The sequence below is a fragment of the Scyliorhinus torazame genome, chromosome 15 (genome assembly GCF_047496885.1).
Source record: "Scyliorhinus torazame isolate Kashiwa2021f chromosome 15, sScyTor2.1, whole genome shotgun sequence".
Lineage (NCBI taxonomy): Eukaryota > Metazoa > Chordata > Chondrichthyes > Carcharhiniformes > Scyliorhinidae > Scyliorhinus > Scyliorhinus torazame.
In genome coordinates, this window is record NC_092721.1 from 184,278,961 (window position 1) to 184,299,373 (window position 20,413).

The 20,413-nt window shown below is 45.8% G+C and overlaps 1 protein-coding gene across 13 annotated transcripts in view; it reads right to left on the reverse strand.

Annotated features, from left to right (window-relative positions):
- herc2 (HECT and RLD domain containing E3 ubiquitin protein ligase 2) overlaps window positions 1–20,413 on the reverse strand; it is a 344,572-nt gene that overhangs the window by 307,712 nt on the left and 16,447 nt on the right. For all 13 annotated transcript variants that reach the window (XM_072477237.1, XM_072477227.1, XM_072477236.1 and 10 more), the window contains exon 2: window positions 8,530–8,647. In XM_072477237.1, coding sequence (XP_072333338.1) covers window positions 8,530–8,647 — 118 coding nt within the window. The remainder of the gene's footprint in view (window positions 1–8,529; window positions 8,648–20,413) is intronic.

A 20,413-nucleotide genomic window follows, 5' to 3' on the forward strand; every position in this document is an offset into this window, starting at 1 on the left:
ATTCTAGGGGTGACAGACTAATTAAAACCGAAGACATTAATAGGGCATTTAGGGATTTTATGCTGGACTGTATAGATCGGCCCAGTCTGTATTGGCACATTGCAGCACTTTTACTCTTCCCTCATTTCCTACAGCTTCCGAGGATGATAATAATAATCGCTTATTGTCACAAGTAGGCTTCAATGAAGTTACTGTGAAAAGCCACTAGTCGCCACATTCCAGCGCCTGTTCAGGGAGGCCGGTACGGGAATTGAACCGCACTGCTGGCATTGTTCTGCCTTACAAGCCAACTGCTTAGCCCACTGTGCTAATCCAGGATCAACGAGTGGTCCATAATGCTCCTAAGAGAGGTGGCCATGGCCATTAGGGAGCTCCAACCAGGCAAGGCCCCTGGGCAGGTGGTTTGGGCATGACTTTTAGAAAGAATTTAAGGGCCTGTTAATAGATTCATTAATTGGGATCTACTGTCATTCATTTGAGGCAGGTCTGTTACCACCGACGCTCTGGGAAGAGACTATTTCTCCGATTTTGAAAGCAAGCTAGACCCCGGAGTATGCTTCCTTTAGGCCACTTTTGCAACTGAATATCGATTTGGAATTGTTGTCTAAAGTATTGGTGTGACGTTTAGAGGAAATTCTCCCGTCGACCATTCGGGTGGGAGCAATAATGCCTGAAGTTTACTGAATGTGATCCAGGTCTTCCAAAAGTGGGCGCTGGATGGATTAGTGATTCACTGGATGCAGAGAAAGCTTTGGATAAGGTGGAAAGGAATCACTTGGTTTATACATTGCGGAGATTTAGGCTGGGTGAGGAATATGTTAAGTGGATTCAGGTGTTGCATCACAGGCCATTGGTGGCAGTGCTCACAGATAGTTATAGATCTGAGAATTTTGGCCTTCAGAGAGGGACGTGGCTGGGCTGCTACTTATCCCTTTGACATTTGCATTGGCCATGGAGCCTCCGGCAGAGGCTTATGAGGCTGGGGCTAGTAAAATCCGTTGATGCCAAATTGGTTCACTTATAATGTGACAAAAGCAAAATACTGCAAATGTTGGAAGTCTGAAACGAAAACAGATAATGCACCGGAATCAGCAGATTAAACAGCGACTGTGGAGAGAAAAAAAAAGAGCAAACATTTCAGGTCAATGACCTTTCACTAGAACCGAGGTTAGTGCACAGCTTTTAAACTAGTGAAAATTTGGGGCAGTCAACAGCGAGAAGGTAGCAGGAAAGGAACGAAAGAATAGATGATCTGTTCCTCTTTTTTTTTTTTTAAATCTGAACTGTATTTGCCATATAGATGATAGTGCTAATGTGGAAAATGGATTGGAAGCAGTCTTCACAAATCAGAAAATTAGTGTATTATAACCAAGATATATGTATATTACTCCGGGTTCGCTTCTGAAATTGGGACAAAACGCACTGGAACTCCTAGGTCCACAAGATTACTCGTGAGATGAATTCCCAATTTCAACAATGAAGTTGCGAGAGGACACATTGCTTGCAGATATTTTTCCATAGGGCAATGAGCCAAAGCTGCAGTCACCTCAAAAACCCTGACAACTCCCATTGCCATATTAATTGTGACCATCTTCAAGAAAGGAGGCAGGTCAGACCGTGGAAATTACAGAGGGACTCCCTACTCTCCGCCACGAGAAAAGGTCATCGTGAGAATCCTCCTCAACCGCCTCCTCCCAGTGGCTGTCATTGAGCTGCAGAGTGCAGATGTCGCTTGTGTGCGCACACTCAAGAGGCCGAGCTACAAACCATCATCGGCACATTCACCGAAGCGCATGAGAGAATGTGCCTCAGACTAGCATCCAGAGAACAAAGGTTCTCTACTAGCTCGCTCCTGCCACACAAAACTGCCCCCTGGCCATCAAGGTCCATGGTGAGCCCCTGGAAAATGTGGATGATTTCCCATACCTCGGGAGCCTCCTCTCAGTGAGAGCAGACAACGACGATGAAATCCAATATCGACTCCAATGTGCCAGTGCCATCTTCGCATGCCTCAGGAACAGTGTTAGACCATAAGGCATAGGAGCAGAATTAGGCCGCTCAGCTCATCGAGTCTGCTCCACCATTCAATTATGGCTGATATTTTTCTCATCCCCATTTTCCTGCCTTCTCCCCATAACCCCTGATCCCCTTATTAATCAAGAACCTATCTATTTCTGTTCAAAGACTGAGATCTCAAATCCAGCACCAAGCTCATGGTCTACAGAGCAGCAGTGGTCCCCGCCCTCCTGTATGCATCAGAAACATGGACAATGAACAGCAGAGACCTCAAATCCCTGGAGATATATCACTTTGGTTGCCTCCGCAAATCCACTGATAGGATAGGTGCACCAACACAAGTTTCTTCTCCCAGGCCAATATCCCAGTATTGAGGCGCTGGTCACACTCGACCAGCTGCGATGGGTGGGCCACGATGTCTGCATGCCCCACACAAGGCTCCTGAAATAAGCGCTCTACTCCGAGCTCTGCATTGGCAAGCGATAACGAGGAGGGCATAGGAAATGCTACAGGGGCACTATGAAAGCCTCCCTAAATATATGCAACATCCCAATCGACATGTGGAAATTGTTTGCCTTAAAACGCACAAACTGGAGAAGAAGCATCTGCAAAGGCGCAAAATCACCTCAAGCATCACCAGGTGAAGCACGCAGAGGCCAAGTGTAAACAGCGGAAAGAGAGCACAGAATCCAGAGAGTCCCACCCACCCACCTCATCAACACCACCTGCGAAACCTGTGGCAGAGTCTGCAGATCCAGGATTGGACTATTCAGTCACCACAGAACTCACCTCCCCAGAGTGGAAGCAAGTCATCCTCAACCCCGATGGACTGCCCAAGATTTTAAAGCTAGGTCACAATGGGACAGCCGTTTTATGCTTCTCTTCCAGGTTTACACCCACACAGTGGAACTTGGTATCTAGTATCACATACAAAGTAAAAACATGACAAAAATATTCGGTACTAGCGCATTCACCAACAACAGTCTTTTAAGCACATAAAAGAGCCATCTACTCTTTGTGTTACAGTTATGAATTGGCACAATGGGTGCAGCCCATTTTTGTGAAAATGCATTAGTGCTTTTAACCCCAAAGACCAGCATTAGTTAGAAGGATAAAAGTTTAAAATACAGCAAGTTAAGCAGGTCCGCCAGCACCTGACCTCAACAAGCCAGCTAAGTTCAGACTGATGTTACCACTGGCTTCTTGAGACTTGCAAGCCAGAAGCAGTGTCATTTGGGGGTAATGTAAATTCATCATTAACCAACTACCAGCCTCTTTGGAATCTCGGTACCTGCAGCCTTCCTCGGGGGGCGGGGGAGGAGCACGTGTGTTTCTGTGTTGTTGGCTGTGGACGGCTGGAGATTTCTTACACCAGGGCCATTGTGGTACTCTTGTACTGAAGGCATTTCTGATGCTGGCAGGATAACGGCAGCTAATTTTTTATTTTAAGGCGGAGAAATTTGTGGTGGTAACACTAGTGGACTTCGCCGGATCGGGCAAAACTTCGGACACCTCAGCCACCATTTTTGAGGTCGGCAATACATGTTCTCAATTTAGGCACCGTAGAGCAAGTGAATATTAACGAGATGCCATTGTGTTCTCCCCGGTATTGTTCTTTTTGTTTACAGATGGTTGGGACCAAAACTTTGAACAGTTGTGGTGCTGGGACTGGGGAGTGTACTTGAAAATGTTAACTTTCTAAGTGAAAATTTTTTTGGTACATCTTAACTTTAGCTATAAACAGAAGGCAAGATTAATCTATAGTGAACACTTTTTTTAAAAAAATAGTTTTGAGATTGCTGGCTGAGGGTTTAGGTTGAGCTGCTGGCTATTTAGATGTGAGAATAGTATTGATAATACAACAGTTATGCGGATTTAAAAAAACAACAACTACCAGCCAATTCCCTCAGCCCAAAAAATGGTCCATGATGCGTTAAGAAAAGGATTGGACTAAGTTTGCCGATTAAACAGCTGTCTCACATTTAAATGGCTAATGGCTTCATGTTACAAGTTTACAATGTTGTTAGTTTTGATTTATTGTCACATGTACCGAAGTACAGTGAAAAGTATTTTTCTGCGGCCGAGAAACGTACATAGTAGACATAAAAATAATCAACAGGGAACATTGACAAATGGTACATCAACAGAACAGTGATTGGTTACAGTACAGAACAAGGGACCAAACAAAGCAAATACATGAGCAAGAGCAGCATAGAGGCACGTGAATAGTGTTCTTAAGGGAACAGATCAGTCCGAGGGGGTGTCGTAGAGGAGTCTTGTACCTGTGGGGAAGAAACTGTTCCTACGTCTGGATGTGCGAGTCCTCAGACTTTTGTACCTTCTGCCTGATGGAAGGGTCTGGAAGAAGGCAATGCCTGGGTGGGAGGGGTCTCTAATAATGCTGTCTGTCTTTCTGAGGCAGCGAGAGGTGTAGACAGAATCAATGTGGGGGTGGCAAGTTTGTGTGATGCGTTGGGCTGAGTTCACCACAGAATCTGTTGGATCTCAGTTGCAGTGATGCTGGCCACACCTGTAAATAGTCTGAGCATCTGAGGTCTATCAGCACTGCTCAATATCTAATTATACAATAGCATAATCTAGAGCAGTTAGAACTGGACTATGTGTCTTTCACAATCATTGTCATATGTGCTTCTCCATACTTTTCAAGGCAGGCCTAGAAACACTTTGAGAATGAGCTGAGACACAAATCATTAAGTTGTTTTATTCCGTGAACATAAGGCAAAACAATCAAAACAAATTCAACACCTCTCAATGGGAAAAGAGCTCGGTGTCAATGTCCTTCTTCCCCAAGGAAAGAGAAACAATGTGTCTGACATATTCCAGAGCAGGGATTTGGCAGTCGGCCTGACCATTGATTTGCCCTTTCAGGCATATATACTTTGCAGTTTTCCCACATGAAAAGAACTGGTTTTTAAAAGACTAAGTTAGAATCATTGAATGGTTACAGCACAGAGGAGGCCATTTGGTTCACCATGTCCATTCCAGCTCTCTGCAAAACAACACAGCTAATTCCACTTCCCAACCTTTTCCTAGTCGCCCAATATTTTTTTTTCTATTCAGGTAAAAATTACCTGTTTCCTTTTGAATGTCACCATTGAATCGGACTCCACCACAACATCTGAAAGAGAATTGCAGGTCCTAATTGCTCACTGCATTAAAAATGCTTTCCCTCATTTGACCTTCAGTTCTTATGCATTCCCTGATTCTCGACCCTTCCATCAATGGGAACAGTTTCTCACGACCTACTCTATCCAGACTCCTGATTATTTTCGCTAGGGTCACTCAGCTCCTGACCTCATTTCAGCATTGGTCCGAACATGGACAAAACATCAAAGGTGAGGCGAGAATGATTGCCACTAACATCAAAGCAGCATTTCACTAAGCATGGCATCCAGAAGCCCTCACAAAAACGGATTCAATGGGAATCGGGGGGGAACTCTCCACTGAGTGGAGTCACACCTAGCATAAAGGTATGTGGTTTTTTGAGATCGGTCATCTCACTCCCAGGACACCGCTGCAGGAGTTCCTTCGGATAGTGTCAGAGGTCCAACCATCTTCCGCTGTTTCACCAGTGACCTTCCCTCTATTAAAGGGATGTTTGCTGATTATTACACAATGTTTGGCACTATTCGCAACTCCTCAGATATTGAAGTAGTCCACGTCCAAATACAGCAAGACCTCAGGAACATTCAGGCTTGGGCTGATAAATGGCAAGTAACATTCCTTCGACATAAGTGTCAGGGTAATAACCAATTCCAACAAGATAGAATCTCTAACTATCGCCTTTGAAATTCAAAAGCCATCGCTGAATCCCCCACCGTCAACGACTTGGGAGTTACCACTGACCAGAAACTGAACAGGACCAGCCATATAAATTCTGTGACTACAAGGATAGGTCAGAGGCTGGGAATTCTGTGCCAAGTAACTGACCTCCTGACTCCTCAGAGCCTGTCCACCATTTGCAAGGCACAAGTCAAGAGCATGATAGACTATCCTCTGCTTGCATGGATGAGTGCAGCTCCAACGACATAAGAAGGTTGATACCATTCGACGCAAATTAGCCCACATGATTGTCACATCCATCATCTTAAAATCCATCAATGCACTGTGGCCACAGTGTGTACCATCTACAGGATGCACTGTAGCAACTCACCAAGATTCCTTCAACCGTACCTTCCGAACCCACAACCTCTACCACTTAAAAGAACGAAAGCAGCAATGCATGGGAACACCACCTGCAAGTTCCCCATCCAGGCCACACAGCATCTCAACTAGGAACTATTATTGCCATTCCTTCACTGTCACTCGTGTGATGAATGTAGGATTTTTAAAATTTATATATATCGTATTGTGTGTTTGTGGCAGTATTGTTATTAAAAGAACTTAGGTTAAGGAATTAAGATTATATATCTGCGAAAGCTGTGATTAAGGGGTTAACAGCTAGGCAAGCTGTGATGTCACTCATGGGAGGGCTGGGTCTGGTTTTGAGTTTCGTTTTCGGCAGTGCCTTGTGTTTTTAGTTTCATTTTTATATGTTCTGCTTTGGTTTCTGAAGAAAAGAGGTGTGTTTCTCAGACTGACTTCTGAAAGCTCCTCCTCTCCCAGGAAGTTTGTACATAAATCTATAAACCGCTGGGTGTTAACAGTATTAATAAGTGGCATTTGACCTGGGTTTGCGGGTTTTATTTAATTGAAATTCTAGATGTAGATGGGAAAGTAAGCTCAAAGGCCTTTCTTTCTTATTTTTTTGCAAGAACTGTTTAACTAATAATTGAAAAGCTGTTTGTTTCCTTGGATGTCAGCGGGGTTAATCCTGTGTTAATAATATAATTGTTGGGCAGCACGGTGGCGCAGTGGGTTAGCCCTGCTGCCTCACGGCGCCAAGGTCCCAGGTTCGATCCCGGCTCTGGGTCACTGCACATTCTCCCCGTGTTTGCGTGGGTTTCGCCCCCACAATGCAAAGATGTGCAGACTAGATGGATTGGTCATACTAAATTGCCCCTTAATTGGAAAAAAATGAATTGGGTCTCTAAATTTTTTTTTTCTTTTTTTAAATAATTAAGTTTGTTCTAATATCTCCAGTTATCAGTGGAATCATTCCTAGAGCAAAGTATCCTTCCCTCACCGTTTACAAATTTAAAAATTGGCGGGGTCTCATCAGGTTTACTAATATAAATTGGGGTCTGGTCCAGGTACCGTAACATTGGGTCAAAATCCTGGAACACCCTTCCTAACAGCACTACGGGTGTACCTACACCACATGGCCTGCAGCAGTTCAAGGCCACGGCTCACCACCACATCTCAATGGCAATTAGGGATGAGCAATCCTGGAAACAAAATTTTTTTTTAAATTTGAATCCGATCAAATCTCCTGTCAACCATCTCTTCTTCAAGGAGCACAGGCCCAGTTTCTCCAATCTATCTACATAACCAAAGTCCCCATCCTTACAACTATTTTTTTTTTATATACAGATAAATTTAGAGTACCCAATTCTTTTTCTCCCAATTAAGGGGCAATTTATTGTGGCCAATTCACCAACCCTGAACATCTTTACGGTTGTGAGGGCGAGACCCACGCAGACACGGGGAGAATTTACAAATTCCACACATAGTGGCCCGGGGCCGGGATCGAACCGATTCTCGGCACCGTGAGGCAGCAGTGCTAACCACTATGCCACCGTGCCGTCTATCCCTACAATTATTCTCGAAAAAAAATTCTGCGCCCACTCTAATACCTTCAATCCTTTCTCAAGAATGGTGCCCAGAAAAGGATATAATATTCCAGTTGAGGCCGAGCCATTATTTTATAAAAGGTTCACCCTAACTTCCTTGCTTTTGTACTCTATGTTCTTATATATTAAGCCGAGGATCTCACACATCTTTTAACCACTTTCTGAATATGCTCTGCCACATTCCATGATTTGTACACATACACCTCGAGGTACCTCTGCTCCTGCACTCCCTTTAGAATTGTGCACTTTATTTTATATCGCCTCTTCTCATACTTCCTCCTAAAACGTATTACTTTACACTTGCCTGCAGAAAATTTCACTTGCCATGTGTCCACCCATTCCACCAACATGTCTATAACATCCTGAAGTACATCATTATCTTCCTCACAGTTCACAGTACCACAATGCTTTGTGGCACATGCAAATTTTGAAATTATGCCCTGCACATGCAAGTCTAAGACATTAATATCCGTCAAGAAATGCAGTAGTGCTACCAAGAAGCCTCAACTGTATAACTTCTGCCATTCTGAAAAACCACTATTGTGACATCCCACATCTGATTTTAAGACATTTGTTGCCCAATTCCTGCAGCCTTATTTTTAAACTTGCGCGAATTCATTTGACTTTAAAATACAACCTTTCAATGTTTGCCAATCCCAAAATCCTATCTGTGGAGGAAAGAAAATTGAAAATCGCGAAGCATGATACCATGAGCAGTAATTTGAAGGATATTAGTTTTACAATGCACTTAAATTCTTACCTTTCGATGTTAATGAGTCATTGAGATTTTGCATTGCTTCAGGGCCAGCATAAACAATTTCACCATCTTTGACCATTTCATTCCAAAGTCCACAGAGTCCATCTCGGGTGAAGGCAAGCTAAGATGAAATAAAATAGAAAGGTGACTCAATCGTTTAAAATCCCTCAATTTCCCAAGTTAAAGCAGAAGAATCTGTAATACTGAAGAGCAAGGTAGAAATTATCCAAACATAAATCCTTACGCTTCATCCTTTACCCTTCTAAAATGAAAGTGATCTCCAGGACACTTAATATTGATAATAAAATATGTGGGGGGTTTTATTTGAAAGATTCTACACGGAAAGTGTTATGGCTTTGGGGAACAGGAAAGAGGCAGTGCTGCATCTACCACTGTTACAGGGGCTGTTTTTTTTCCACAGTAACTTCACTTGAAGCCTACTTGTGACAATAAGCAATTTTCATTTCATTTAGCACAGGGCTAAATCGCTGGCTTTGAAAGCAGACCAAGGCAGGCCAGCAGCATGGTTCAATTCCCATACCAGCCTCCCCGAACAGGTGCCGGAATATGGCGACTAGGGGCTTTTCACAGTAACTTCATTTGAAGCCTACTTGTGCCAATAAGCAATTTTCATTTCATTTCATTTCTACATTGATGTAATCTTATTCCAATAATAGGTCCGCCCCCCCCTCCCCAAAAAATAAAAACTATAATAACCCCATCAGAAATCATATTCACTTAAATCCAGAAAGTTAAATATTTTTTAGTAGTAGACTTATCCTTCGAACAAATGGTCAGAAATGATAGAATATCTGGCAATGGGCACAACGCGTTGTGTTGGTGCTGCAATTCTTTGGCACACATTAAATGCCCCAGCTCAGCAGTGTGATCACAACACTGAGTGGCCAACTTGACAGCACCACTGGTAGCCAACCTGACCAACAAATGATTGTAGTTTGAAGGAATTTTTCAAATCGCAGGTTTTTTTTCCGATTAACCCTAAACACAGATTCATTATAGGTCTTCATTTCTGTTACCCCAACTCATACCGACTCAACCCAGCACTTAGCAGGAATCTTGGGCCAGTGGGGAACCTTACTGAGTGGGCGATGGACTCACTCGGCCCACCTGATCAATGCGGTCACATGCCGATTGCCCCAGAAGGTGTTTCGAGAAGTTGAAAGAACCTCTATTTAAACCAATATGAATACAAATGCCATCTGCCAATTTGTTTTTTAAACTAATGAAACTGCTTTTGGCTTACAGCAGGGGAGGAGAGTGGCCATGGGCAACAGAGCTCCTCCAGCAGTCAGACCCATTCCACAGGGGGGGACCGAGCCAGCGGCAGGGACCGAACCACCTCCCCCACCTTCACGGCAGGAGAACGCAGGACACGACGAGCCAGACGGACCCGACCACCCCACACCCCCCGCCCCCCCCACACACACAGCGGCGACCACGAGGCAGGCGGCGGAACAAAGGAGGACTCCCGACCTGACCAGAAGCCTCTCTCTCTCTCTCTCGACCCTCCTGATCACCCGGTGTATGGGTGAAAAAAAGAACTACCCCTTTTTTTAATATTTAAAAAAACTTTTTGAAAAAGATTCTTAAAGAGAAAGAACCTTTTTTAAAAAAACTTTTTTGAAAAAGAGGTTTAAGGGGGGGGAAAAAGGGTTAAAGGAGAGAAGGGAGGGGGGAAGAAAAGAGGGGGGAAGGGGGAAAAAGAGAAAAGGGGGAATGGGGGAAAAAAAAGAGAGAGAGAGAAAAAAATGCCAGAAGGGAGCCAAAGCAGAGGGAGAAAGGGCACCACAAGCTGAAGGGGCCGTGGGCAAGCCAGCTCAGACGAGCCAACCGGCGCACAAAGCGGCGGAACGGAAAGTTCGCCGAAACAAAAAGAGCTGGGTGGACAGGAGCACTTTTCCCTTGGGCCAGGAGGGAACTGGAACTGGAAGGAAGCCTTTGCCTAGGCACTGAGGGAACATCAGCAGGAAAACAAAGCAGAGACCAGAGCAGACATGGAAGCCACAGTGCAGGCAGCAATGGCCAAGGCCCTGGCGGAGGTGCAGCAGGCCCTGGGCAGAGCAGAGGAGAAACTGGAAGCCCAAGAGGAGAAATTGGAAGCCCAAGAGGCAACCAATAAAGAGCTGGAAAAAGCCGCGACTGACATGAGCGACCGGATCACGGCCCTGGAGAAGGTGGCAGTGACGCAGGGGAGCCTGAAGGGCAGAGTGGATGATCAGGAAAACAGTTCGAGAAGGCAAAATGTTAGGATAGTGGGCCTATCAGAGGGGATAGAGGGTAGAAACCCCACGGCATACATGGCCGAGATGCTGGGCAACTTAGTGGGGAGGAAAACTTTCCCCAACCCACCAGAAATGGAGGGAGCACATCGGTCACTGCGCCCAAAGCCCAAGGCAGGGGATCAACCAAGGGCAGTTATAGCTAAACTGCACCGGTACCAAGACAGGGAAACAATTCTGCGCTGGGCCAGGCAAAACAGAACCTGCAAATCTGAAGGACACTTCATTAGAGTCTACGAGGACATTGGGGCAGATCTAGCCAGGAGACAGGCCGAATTCAAAGCAGCTCTTCACAAGAGCGAAGTGCGTTTTGGTATGCTGTACCCAGCGAAACTCTGGGTCACAGACCACAGACCAAGAAACAGAGTATTTCTTCTCAGCCCCCGCCGAAGCAAACAAGTTTGTTGAGGAACATGGGCTGGAAAACCAACAGCGGTAGAAATAAGGGGCCCCTGGCAAGGGCCAACAGCACACCAACGCCGACAGGGGTGAAGGGGCAATGCCAGCCCCCCCCCCACCCCACCCCACCCCCCATGGCAAGCGCACCCTGAACAAAAAACAAACCACTACCCGAGAGACCGCTTCAGGTGGGAGACCAGGCCCCAGCACGAGGGAACAAGAATAGCGCAGAAGGGAGAACAAGCGAGAGGAGTGCAGGGTAGGATGGGGGAAAAGCGGGCAGAAAACGGCAGAAGTCGGGCAAGGGAGAAGCGAGACAGTAACTCCCGAGAGGGGGGGCCACTGCACTAGCAGGAAAGCTAGCGCCGGGGGCACGCAATTGGGGCGGGAGAGAAAACAGGGATAGGTACAGGGGAAAGAGGAACAAAAGAGGGGTATCTGGGAGAGGGGGGTAAGGGAAGGAGGGACAAACAAGGCTAGAAAGGGAATAACCACAGGGCTAGAAAGTGCCACAAATCAAGGGCTCGGATACAAGGAGTCGTTGCAAACATCGATCCAGTACGGTCTCTGGGCGAAGGGAGACTCCAGAGTTCAGGGGACTCCCCGCGTGGCGGACACAGTGGACGGCCATGTCAGGTGCCCCCTGGGCAAAGGGAAACCCCGGAGCACAGAGGCCCGACCTCATGGAGAGAGCAGTGACAGCGGCCATCCTGGGCAGCTCCCTAATAAAGGGAAACCCCGGAGGGCAGGGGCGCATCCACCAGTTAAGTATGGTTAATCCCACAGGAGCGAGGGGACAGAAGCCCCCCCCACCAGGATAGTCACCTGAAACGTAAGGCGACTCAACGGCCCAGTGAAAAGATTCAGGGTCCTCACCCACCTTAGAAATATGAAGGCCGACATCCTCCAAGAGACACACCTAAGAGGACAGGACCGACTGCGTGGGGCAGACCTACCATTCTTGCTATGGGACGAGGGCCAGCGGGGTGGCAATACTGATCAGCAAGACGATGATGTTTAGAGCGACAAAGACGGTTACGGACCCAGGGGGATGGTACATCATGGTCAGCAGGGCCCTGGTTGGGGCACCGGTAGTACTAGTTAATGTGCACCCGCCCAACTGGGACGACGGGAGCTTCATGACTTCTTTGTGGTGGGGAAAACGGTGCTTCCGGGGATAGGCAAAGTGGAATACTCCGCAATTGTGATATCCGACCACGCTCCACACTACATGGACGTGACTTTAAGACAGAGATAGATAGGTTCTTGATTAATAAGGGGATCAGGGGTTTATGGGGAGAAGGCAGGAGAATGGGGATGAGAAAAATATCAACCATGATTGAATGGTGGAGCAGACTCGATGGGCCGAGTGGCCTAATTCTGCTCCTATGTCATATGTTGAGGCTGGAGACGGGCAGGGACCAACGCCCACATGGAGGTTGGACATCGCCCTACTAGCTGTCAAGGCCTTCAACGAAAAGATATCGCAGGCCATCGCCGAGTACACGGAGAACAACCAGAACGGGGAGGTCTCACCCTCCACGTTCTGGGAAGCACTAAAGGCCGTAGTAAGAGGGGAAATTATCGCTTTCAAAGCGCAAAGTGATAGGGAGGAAAGGGCAGCTAGGCAGCAGCTGGTTGACTCCATACTGGAGGCAGACCGTAAAAATACTCCGAGGCCCTGACCGTAAAGCTCCTGGTGGACAGGAAAGAGCTACAAAGGAACTTTGACCTGCTCTCCACCATGAAAGCAGTGCGCCAACTCTGCCAGGCACGTGGGATCCTATACAAACACCAGCTGAGAAAGCAGGCAGACACCAGAGAAATTGCACAAATCAGGGATACAGAGGCACATTAGAAACAGAACCAGAAAAGATCAACAAAATCTTCAAGGCCTTCTATCAAGGGCTGTACACCGCAGAGCGCCCAATGGGGGAATCCGGGATGAAACGGTTCCTTGATGGACTGGAATACCAGTCGTGGGAGAGGGCAGAAAACAGGGCCTGGAAGCACCACTAGCACTGGGAGAGATCATGGACAGCATTAGCTCCATGCAGGCGGGGAAGGCGCCGGGACCAGACGGGTTCCCGGCAGGGCTTCTACAAAACATTTGCGACTGCACCTGCCACCCAAGCTGGCACAGGGCTCAATCTCATTGAAACCCAAGATAAAGACCCAACGGAATGTGGGTCATACAGACCCATCTCACTGCTGAACGCAGATGCCAAAATACTGGCCAAAATCCTAGCCTCTTTACTTCCTCCTCGCCACTCACCAATTCCACCTGGTTTTGTGTCGTTAGCAAACTTGGAAGTATTTGATTTGATTCCCTCATCCAAATAGCTGATATATATTGTGAATTGCTAGGGCCCAAGCACTGATCCCTGTTGTACCCCACTAGTCACTGCCTGCCGCTCTGATAAATACCCATTTATTCTTACTTTCTGATTCCTGCCGGCTAATCAATTCTCAATCCATCACAATGTATCACCACAATCCCACGTGTTTTAATTTTGCACACTAACCTGTGGGACTTTAGCGGATGCTTTCCGAAAATCCAAATACACTACATCTATTGGTTCTCCCGCATCTATTCTACTAGTTACATCTGCAAAAAACTGCAGTAGGTTTGTCAAACATTGTTTCCCTTTCATAAATCCACGTTGACTTAGTCTATTGATATTCTCGAAGTGTCCTGTTATCGCATTGTTTACAATTGACTCTACCCATCTAACTGCTGAACGCAGATGCCAAAATACTGGCCAAAATCCTAGCCAAAAGGCTAGAAGACTGCGTACCAGAGGTGGTCACAGAGGACCAGGCGGTCAAAGGTAGGCAGCTAACCTCGAACATCAGTCGTCTGCTAAATGTGATAATGACCCCATCCGGTCATTATCATCCGGGGAGAGAACACCAGAGGTGGTCGTTTCCCTAGACACAGAAAAGGCCTTCGATAGGGTCAAATGGAAATACCTCAGAGGTACTGGAGCGGTTCAGGCTTGGAACAGGGTTCACCTCCTGGGTAAAACTCCTATACAACGCTCCCATGGTGAGTGCATGGACCAACAACACCAACTCCCGATACTTCCAGCTGCACAGGGGCACCAGACAAGGATGCCCACTGTCCCCGCTGCTGTTCGCTCTAGCGATCGAGCCACTAGCAATTGCGCTCAGAGCAGCAAAAAGCTGGAGGGGGACCCAAAGGGGCGGCAGAGAGCAGAGTCTCTCACTATGCAGATGACCTGCTTCTTTACATTTCGGACCCACAAAGCAGCATGGACGGAATCATCGCACTCCTGAAAGAGTTTGGTGCCTTCTCGGGCTATAATCTCAACATGAGCAAAAGCGAGATCTTCCCGGTACACCCGGGGGGGGGGGAAGAGAGAGAGAGGGAGAGAGAGAGAGAGAGAGAGAGAGAGAGAGAGAGAGAGAGAGAGAGAGAGAGAGAGAGAGAGAGAGAGAGAAGAGAGAGAGAAGAAACCTGCCTCCGGGGCCCTATCCAAAAAATACTCCAGCAGCCTGATGGTGATAGCCACCCTCCAGTCCTAGAACCAACTACAGCAGCAATTTGGCCTGACCAAAATGTCGGACAAAGCTCCCATCTGCAACAACCATAGGTTCACACCAGCGCTGACTGACGCCACCTTTAAAAAGTGGGGACAGGATGGAGGGGCACTGACTGTCAGGGACCGATACACTGACGGCAGGATCACAACACTGGACGAACTGACAGAGAAATTCCAGCTAGCCAGGGGGAACAAGCTAAGGTACCTGCAACTCAAAAACTTCCTACGAAAGGAGACATGGGCGTGCCCACAACCGCCGCAACAGGCATTACTGAGAGAGTTACTGGACGCAAGCATCTTAGATAAAGGGAACTGTAGCGACATGTATGACTGACTGGTAGAAAGGGCCGACAGTGCACTGGTGCAACAAGAAAGAAAGGGGAGGAAGACCTGGGGATTGAAATAGGGTGGGGACTCTGGAGCGAAGCACTACATTGGGTCAACTCCACCTCCACGTGCACAAGGCTCAGCTTGACGCAACTAAAAGTGGTACATAGAGCCCACTTAACAAGAACCCGTATGAGTAGGTTCTTCCCAGAGGTGGAGGATAGATGCAAACGGTGCCAAGGAGCCCGGCCAACCACGCCCACATGCTCTGGTCTTGCCCCAGACTTGTGGGGTACTGGACAGCCTTCTTCGAGGCAATGTCCAAGGTGGTGGGGATGAGGGTGGAGCCATGCCCGAAAGTCTTCGGGGTAACAGACCAGCCAGTTCTATTCCTGGGGGGGGGGGGGGGGCTGCGCCCTTGCCTTTGCCTCCCTGTTCGCCCGCCGTAGAATCCTGTTTGGCTGGCGGTCAGCAGCACCACCCAAAGCTGCAGACTGGCTGTCCAACCTCTCAGAATCTCTCCAAATGGAGAAAATCAAATTCGCCATGCGAGAGTCAGACGACGGCGAACCACAGGAGAAGGGGAGGGGAAGGGGAAAGAGTGAGGAGACAGGGAATAATAGAGGGGAACCAGGGGTGTTGGGGGGGGGGGGGGGGGCATGGGAATGATAGCCGGAAGGAGGGCACGGAAAACCATAACAAATTTGGCATCTACAAGGACGGAGAACAAGGAAAATCAGAGTGAAAGATGGGACGAACGGCTGAAGCAGAGGTGAACGCGAGACGCCAACGGCAGCGAAATCCATCCAGGAGGAGCAAGTGACAACGCCAGCACCAGACCCACTCGCGTATTGCCCCCTGTAATTGTTTCTCCGGCACGCAAATGTATATCTACCTCCCCAGTTTCCCCCCGCCCCCCACAAGCAGATGCCTACTTATGTGTCAAAAATAATATTGCCAATTGTTCAGAGTTGCTGCTGTTGAGCTGGTGCATAATACCCTAACAGTTATTTTATTTTATGTTATGTTTGTTCCTTACGAAAACTAATGAAACAGAAGAAGGGATAAGGCAGAAGCAACAAAGTCTGAGCACCATTTTATGCTGATAAGTAGAGTAAACAAAAGCCAACTGCCTGCTCCTTCGACTAAACAATTTGTTGCTTGTGCTGTTTTGATCATTTAGAACCGTCAGTACCATTCTTCAAGCTCTATAAAGCTTCTTTTTTTTTAAAAACAAGAACTTTGAAACAACGAACTATTTTCAAGAGCCAAGATCAGATAAATAGTTAATGTTGGAAATAAATAAATTCTTTCTAAACCCTAGTTTTAGTTGAGCTCAACACCCTCTAATTATGGAATTTAAGTTATTATCTCACTTTGTAAATATTTGAACATATTCTCTTTCATCCATTTTTGCAGCAATTTGACCACAATCATTCATTGCTGCTCTTTGCTGAGCTATTTTCTCGACATCACTGTGCTTTGGAATGTTGCCTACAGTTTTAGGTACCCACTTCAAAAATAATAGTTTGAATTGATCTCCAGTGACCTAACGATAAAATAAGCCTTCCATGCTACAACTCAAGAAGAGGGATTGTTCTCTCCCTCCAACTATTTTTTAAAATAGCTATCTACTTCACTTTTTATCTTAAAGATACGCTTAACATCCTTATAATGGCTTTCCTGGTTCACCCATGCTATTAGACCTTATCCATCATAGGACAAATGGGGGAAAAGATTTGCAAGCTGCAAGTCGTATGTGCCCATAAATTCCAAAATAATGTGGTGTTCCTTCTGTTTTAAAGGGAGGTTTTTTTATCTAGATTCTAGGATTTGCACAGCACTGACCATTTTCTTATAACATATTCTGGGTGTTGGTCTGCTTCTTTTCCTTTTTAACAAAAATATTTTTATTGATATTTTAACGATTTTATTACCAAGTTTACAAAAAGACCATATATTTACAAACCATAGTAGGGATAGAACCACCCCCCCCCCCATATCGAAAACACCCCCCTCTTAACTGTATAGGTGTTTCATTGGCGTCAGGTTTGATCTTAGTATTTACAGGGTTTTCCTTTATACTTGTGACAGCCCCAACAAAAAGAATAGCAAAAACAGGAGAGGGAGATGGTACATGTGTCTGTTTCTTTTTCAAGCCTTTGCATTCAATAAAGTTAATGAAAGCTCTGTGAAACGCCATGAATTGCAGCCCCAGGCTTCTCCTAGACTAACTCACCTCTGACAGAGAAAGTTGTCGACATTTTAAACACACAGGCAAATAGTTATACTGAACTGTTTTCCTATGATCTATATTATTTTATCTCTTTATAATTAAAAACCCTATTGGTATCCATTTGATGACTGCAATCTTTGATATATAGTGCTTCAAATTCTTGATTGGTACATTTCATTCTCATTTATGACTCAGTCACCCGCATACTACCTACCACTTCAGTTGCAATTTGCTGTTGAAAATTGCATTTCAAGTGTGATGCATGCATTAGCCATAGTGAAATCAACAGACAGGCAGACCCGTTATATTGGTCTTCTGCGTCCATTAATCATCATCTTTTACCTACTGTCAAGAACATTCAAAATACAGCTTGCCAATTTCATATTTATACTACTCACCATTATCATTATAAACTCAATCTTTCAAATCTAACATTTCAAAATCAGTTTCTGAAAATTCAGATTAACCAGGTAACACTCGGGCAACACAGTGGAGCAGTGGTTAGCACTGTTGCCTCACGGCACCGAGGACCTGGGTTCGATCCTGGCCCCAGGTCACTGTCCTGTGTGGAGTTTGCACATTCTCCCCGTGTCTGCGTGGGTCTCACCCCCACACCCAAAAAGATGTGCAGGTTAGGTAAATTGGCCACGGTAAAACAGATTTGGGGCAGCACGGTAGCATTGTGGATAGCACAATTGCTTCACAGCTCCAGGGTCCCAGGTTCGATTCCGGCTTGGGTCACTGTCTGTGCGGAGTCTGCACGTCCTCCCCGTGTGTGCGTGGGTTTCCTCCGGGTGCTCCGGTTTCCTCCCACAGTCCAAAGATGTGCAGGTTAGGTGGATTGGCCGTGATAAATTGCCCTTAGTCTCCAAAATTGCCCTTAGTGCTGGGTGGGGTTACTGGGTTATGGGGATAGGGTGGAGGTGTTGACCTTGGGTAGGATGCTCTTTCCAAGAGCCGGTGCAGGCTCGATGGGCCGAATGGCCTCCTTCTGCACTGTAAATTCTATGGTAAAAAAAAATTGCCCCTTAATTGGGAAAAAAAATTGGGTACTCTAAATTTATTTTAAAAATCAGGTAACACTCCGCTGCTAACTTGGTTCCCTCTTCAATATACCTGCAAGCCGTAACCTTGTCCCAGATTTTACGGTAAAAATTACACCATTGGTAGTCACCATTATCGGACTTCAACTTTCAGCGCCCATACACGTGGAGTTAAGCAAAGAAACCAGGAAGCTGCTAACCGAATTGCCCTGCCCTTCCAGAAGCGTTACTGTAACAGAATCTCACCCAGTGACTTGGCATTTAAAAACATGGAACGCAATGATATTGCCACTGTCATGTGATAGATACCCATTCAGGTAAGAGTACATTTTTACAAAATCAGCGTGGTATCTTAATTACTGCTAAACAGCCTCTCACTGAAAATTAGATTTTGCAAGTCTCAATCCTTTATATTTTAATGTTGAAGATCTTAAAGAAAATACACAATGCAAATAATATTTTCTTTCTTTCTTTATTTTCCTCACTTCTTGAAGCCTCTTTATGGACATATTTTGATATTTACTATTCCACCCTACACTTCCTGGTTCAGACTCTGCATGTATCAGTCAAAATTCTTCAATCTGATCACTTATGGGGATAAAAAAATATTTATCCTGTTCTCACAGGACCCAGATCCCAGTTTTATTTTATTTTTTTGTTTTTTAATGTTTTCATTCGTGGGCACCACTAGCAAGGTCAGCATCTTAATTGACCTTGAACAGAGTGGCTTGCCAGACCATTTTGGGAGGGCATTTAAGGGTCAACCACATTGCTGTGGATCGGGAGCCACATGTAGGCCAGACCAGGTAAGGATGGCAGATTTCCTTCCCTAAAGGACATTACTGAAAGAGATGGGTTTTTACGATAATTGATAATGGACATTTATTTTTATTGAATTCAAATTTCACCATCTGCCATGGTGGGATCTGACCCCGGATTGCCAGAGCATTGTGCTGGGTCCCTGGATTACTAGTCCAGTGACAATACCATTACACCACCTCCCCCCTCGGAGGAGAGCGCTATGCCAAAATGACATCTAATCCCACGTGTCCAAAACCCCAAAGTCCATGATAAAATGTAAGCAGAACAAAAGCAGATGCCATTCATTCAACATTGGTTGCAAAATCCAGCTCCGCACCTGTCCTAATGAACATGGGCAGCAAAATCTCTTTGTTCCTCCTTGCATCTCATTATTGAACAAGATCAGATTTGTCCGAGACCCAAGTAGATTTTTTTGTTTTCCTACTCAATCTGTCTACATCCATGTGTAACTTCCTGCTCTATCCCCATCCATACAACGGAGTGTCAGCTACAAAATTGGAGAGACAAGTCTCCACTCCCTCAGTCATGTCATTAACATGGGGAGAATCAGAAGCTCCAATTAATGTGTTGAAGACAGAGGTTGAAACTGAAAGACAAAGGACTTTCATTGTTACATCTGAGGACTGAGAGCAGATATAGGGCAGTGAAAGCAACCTTCTGTAAAAGTGCAGGTTGGTTCTGTAAACAACACTTTCTTCAACAAGTCAAAAATAATCATCTACCAAATAGACAACACCATTTGATTCCATTTCTATCATCAATCAGCCAAGTAACCTTTAACTTCAGCTATACTGCACTATTGAAATTGATGCAACTAGTTTATGTCACTGCTGTATCAAAACACACCACACAACACTTCAAATTTTACAGTTTAATGCTGCCAGTGAAACCGCCTCAACTCATATTCCTGGCATTGGAGAAATTAAAGCATCCAACACGTGGTCTTCCAAACTGATGAAAAGGCCAACTATTGCATCAAAGCCTCTTCCAGGTTACTGGACTGCACTCCGTTTAGGTCACTTCCCACTCATTAGACAGTTGGTTGGCAACAAGTTATTATGTTGCAAAACAGATATCATCTGCCAAAGTTAAGAAACCAGCAACATAGCCCTGCAGCAAATAACAACAAAAATATTCATAGTCACAGGCTTCATATTACCTCCATCGGTGGAATTAAACCCATGTTGTTTGAAT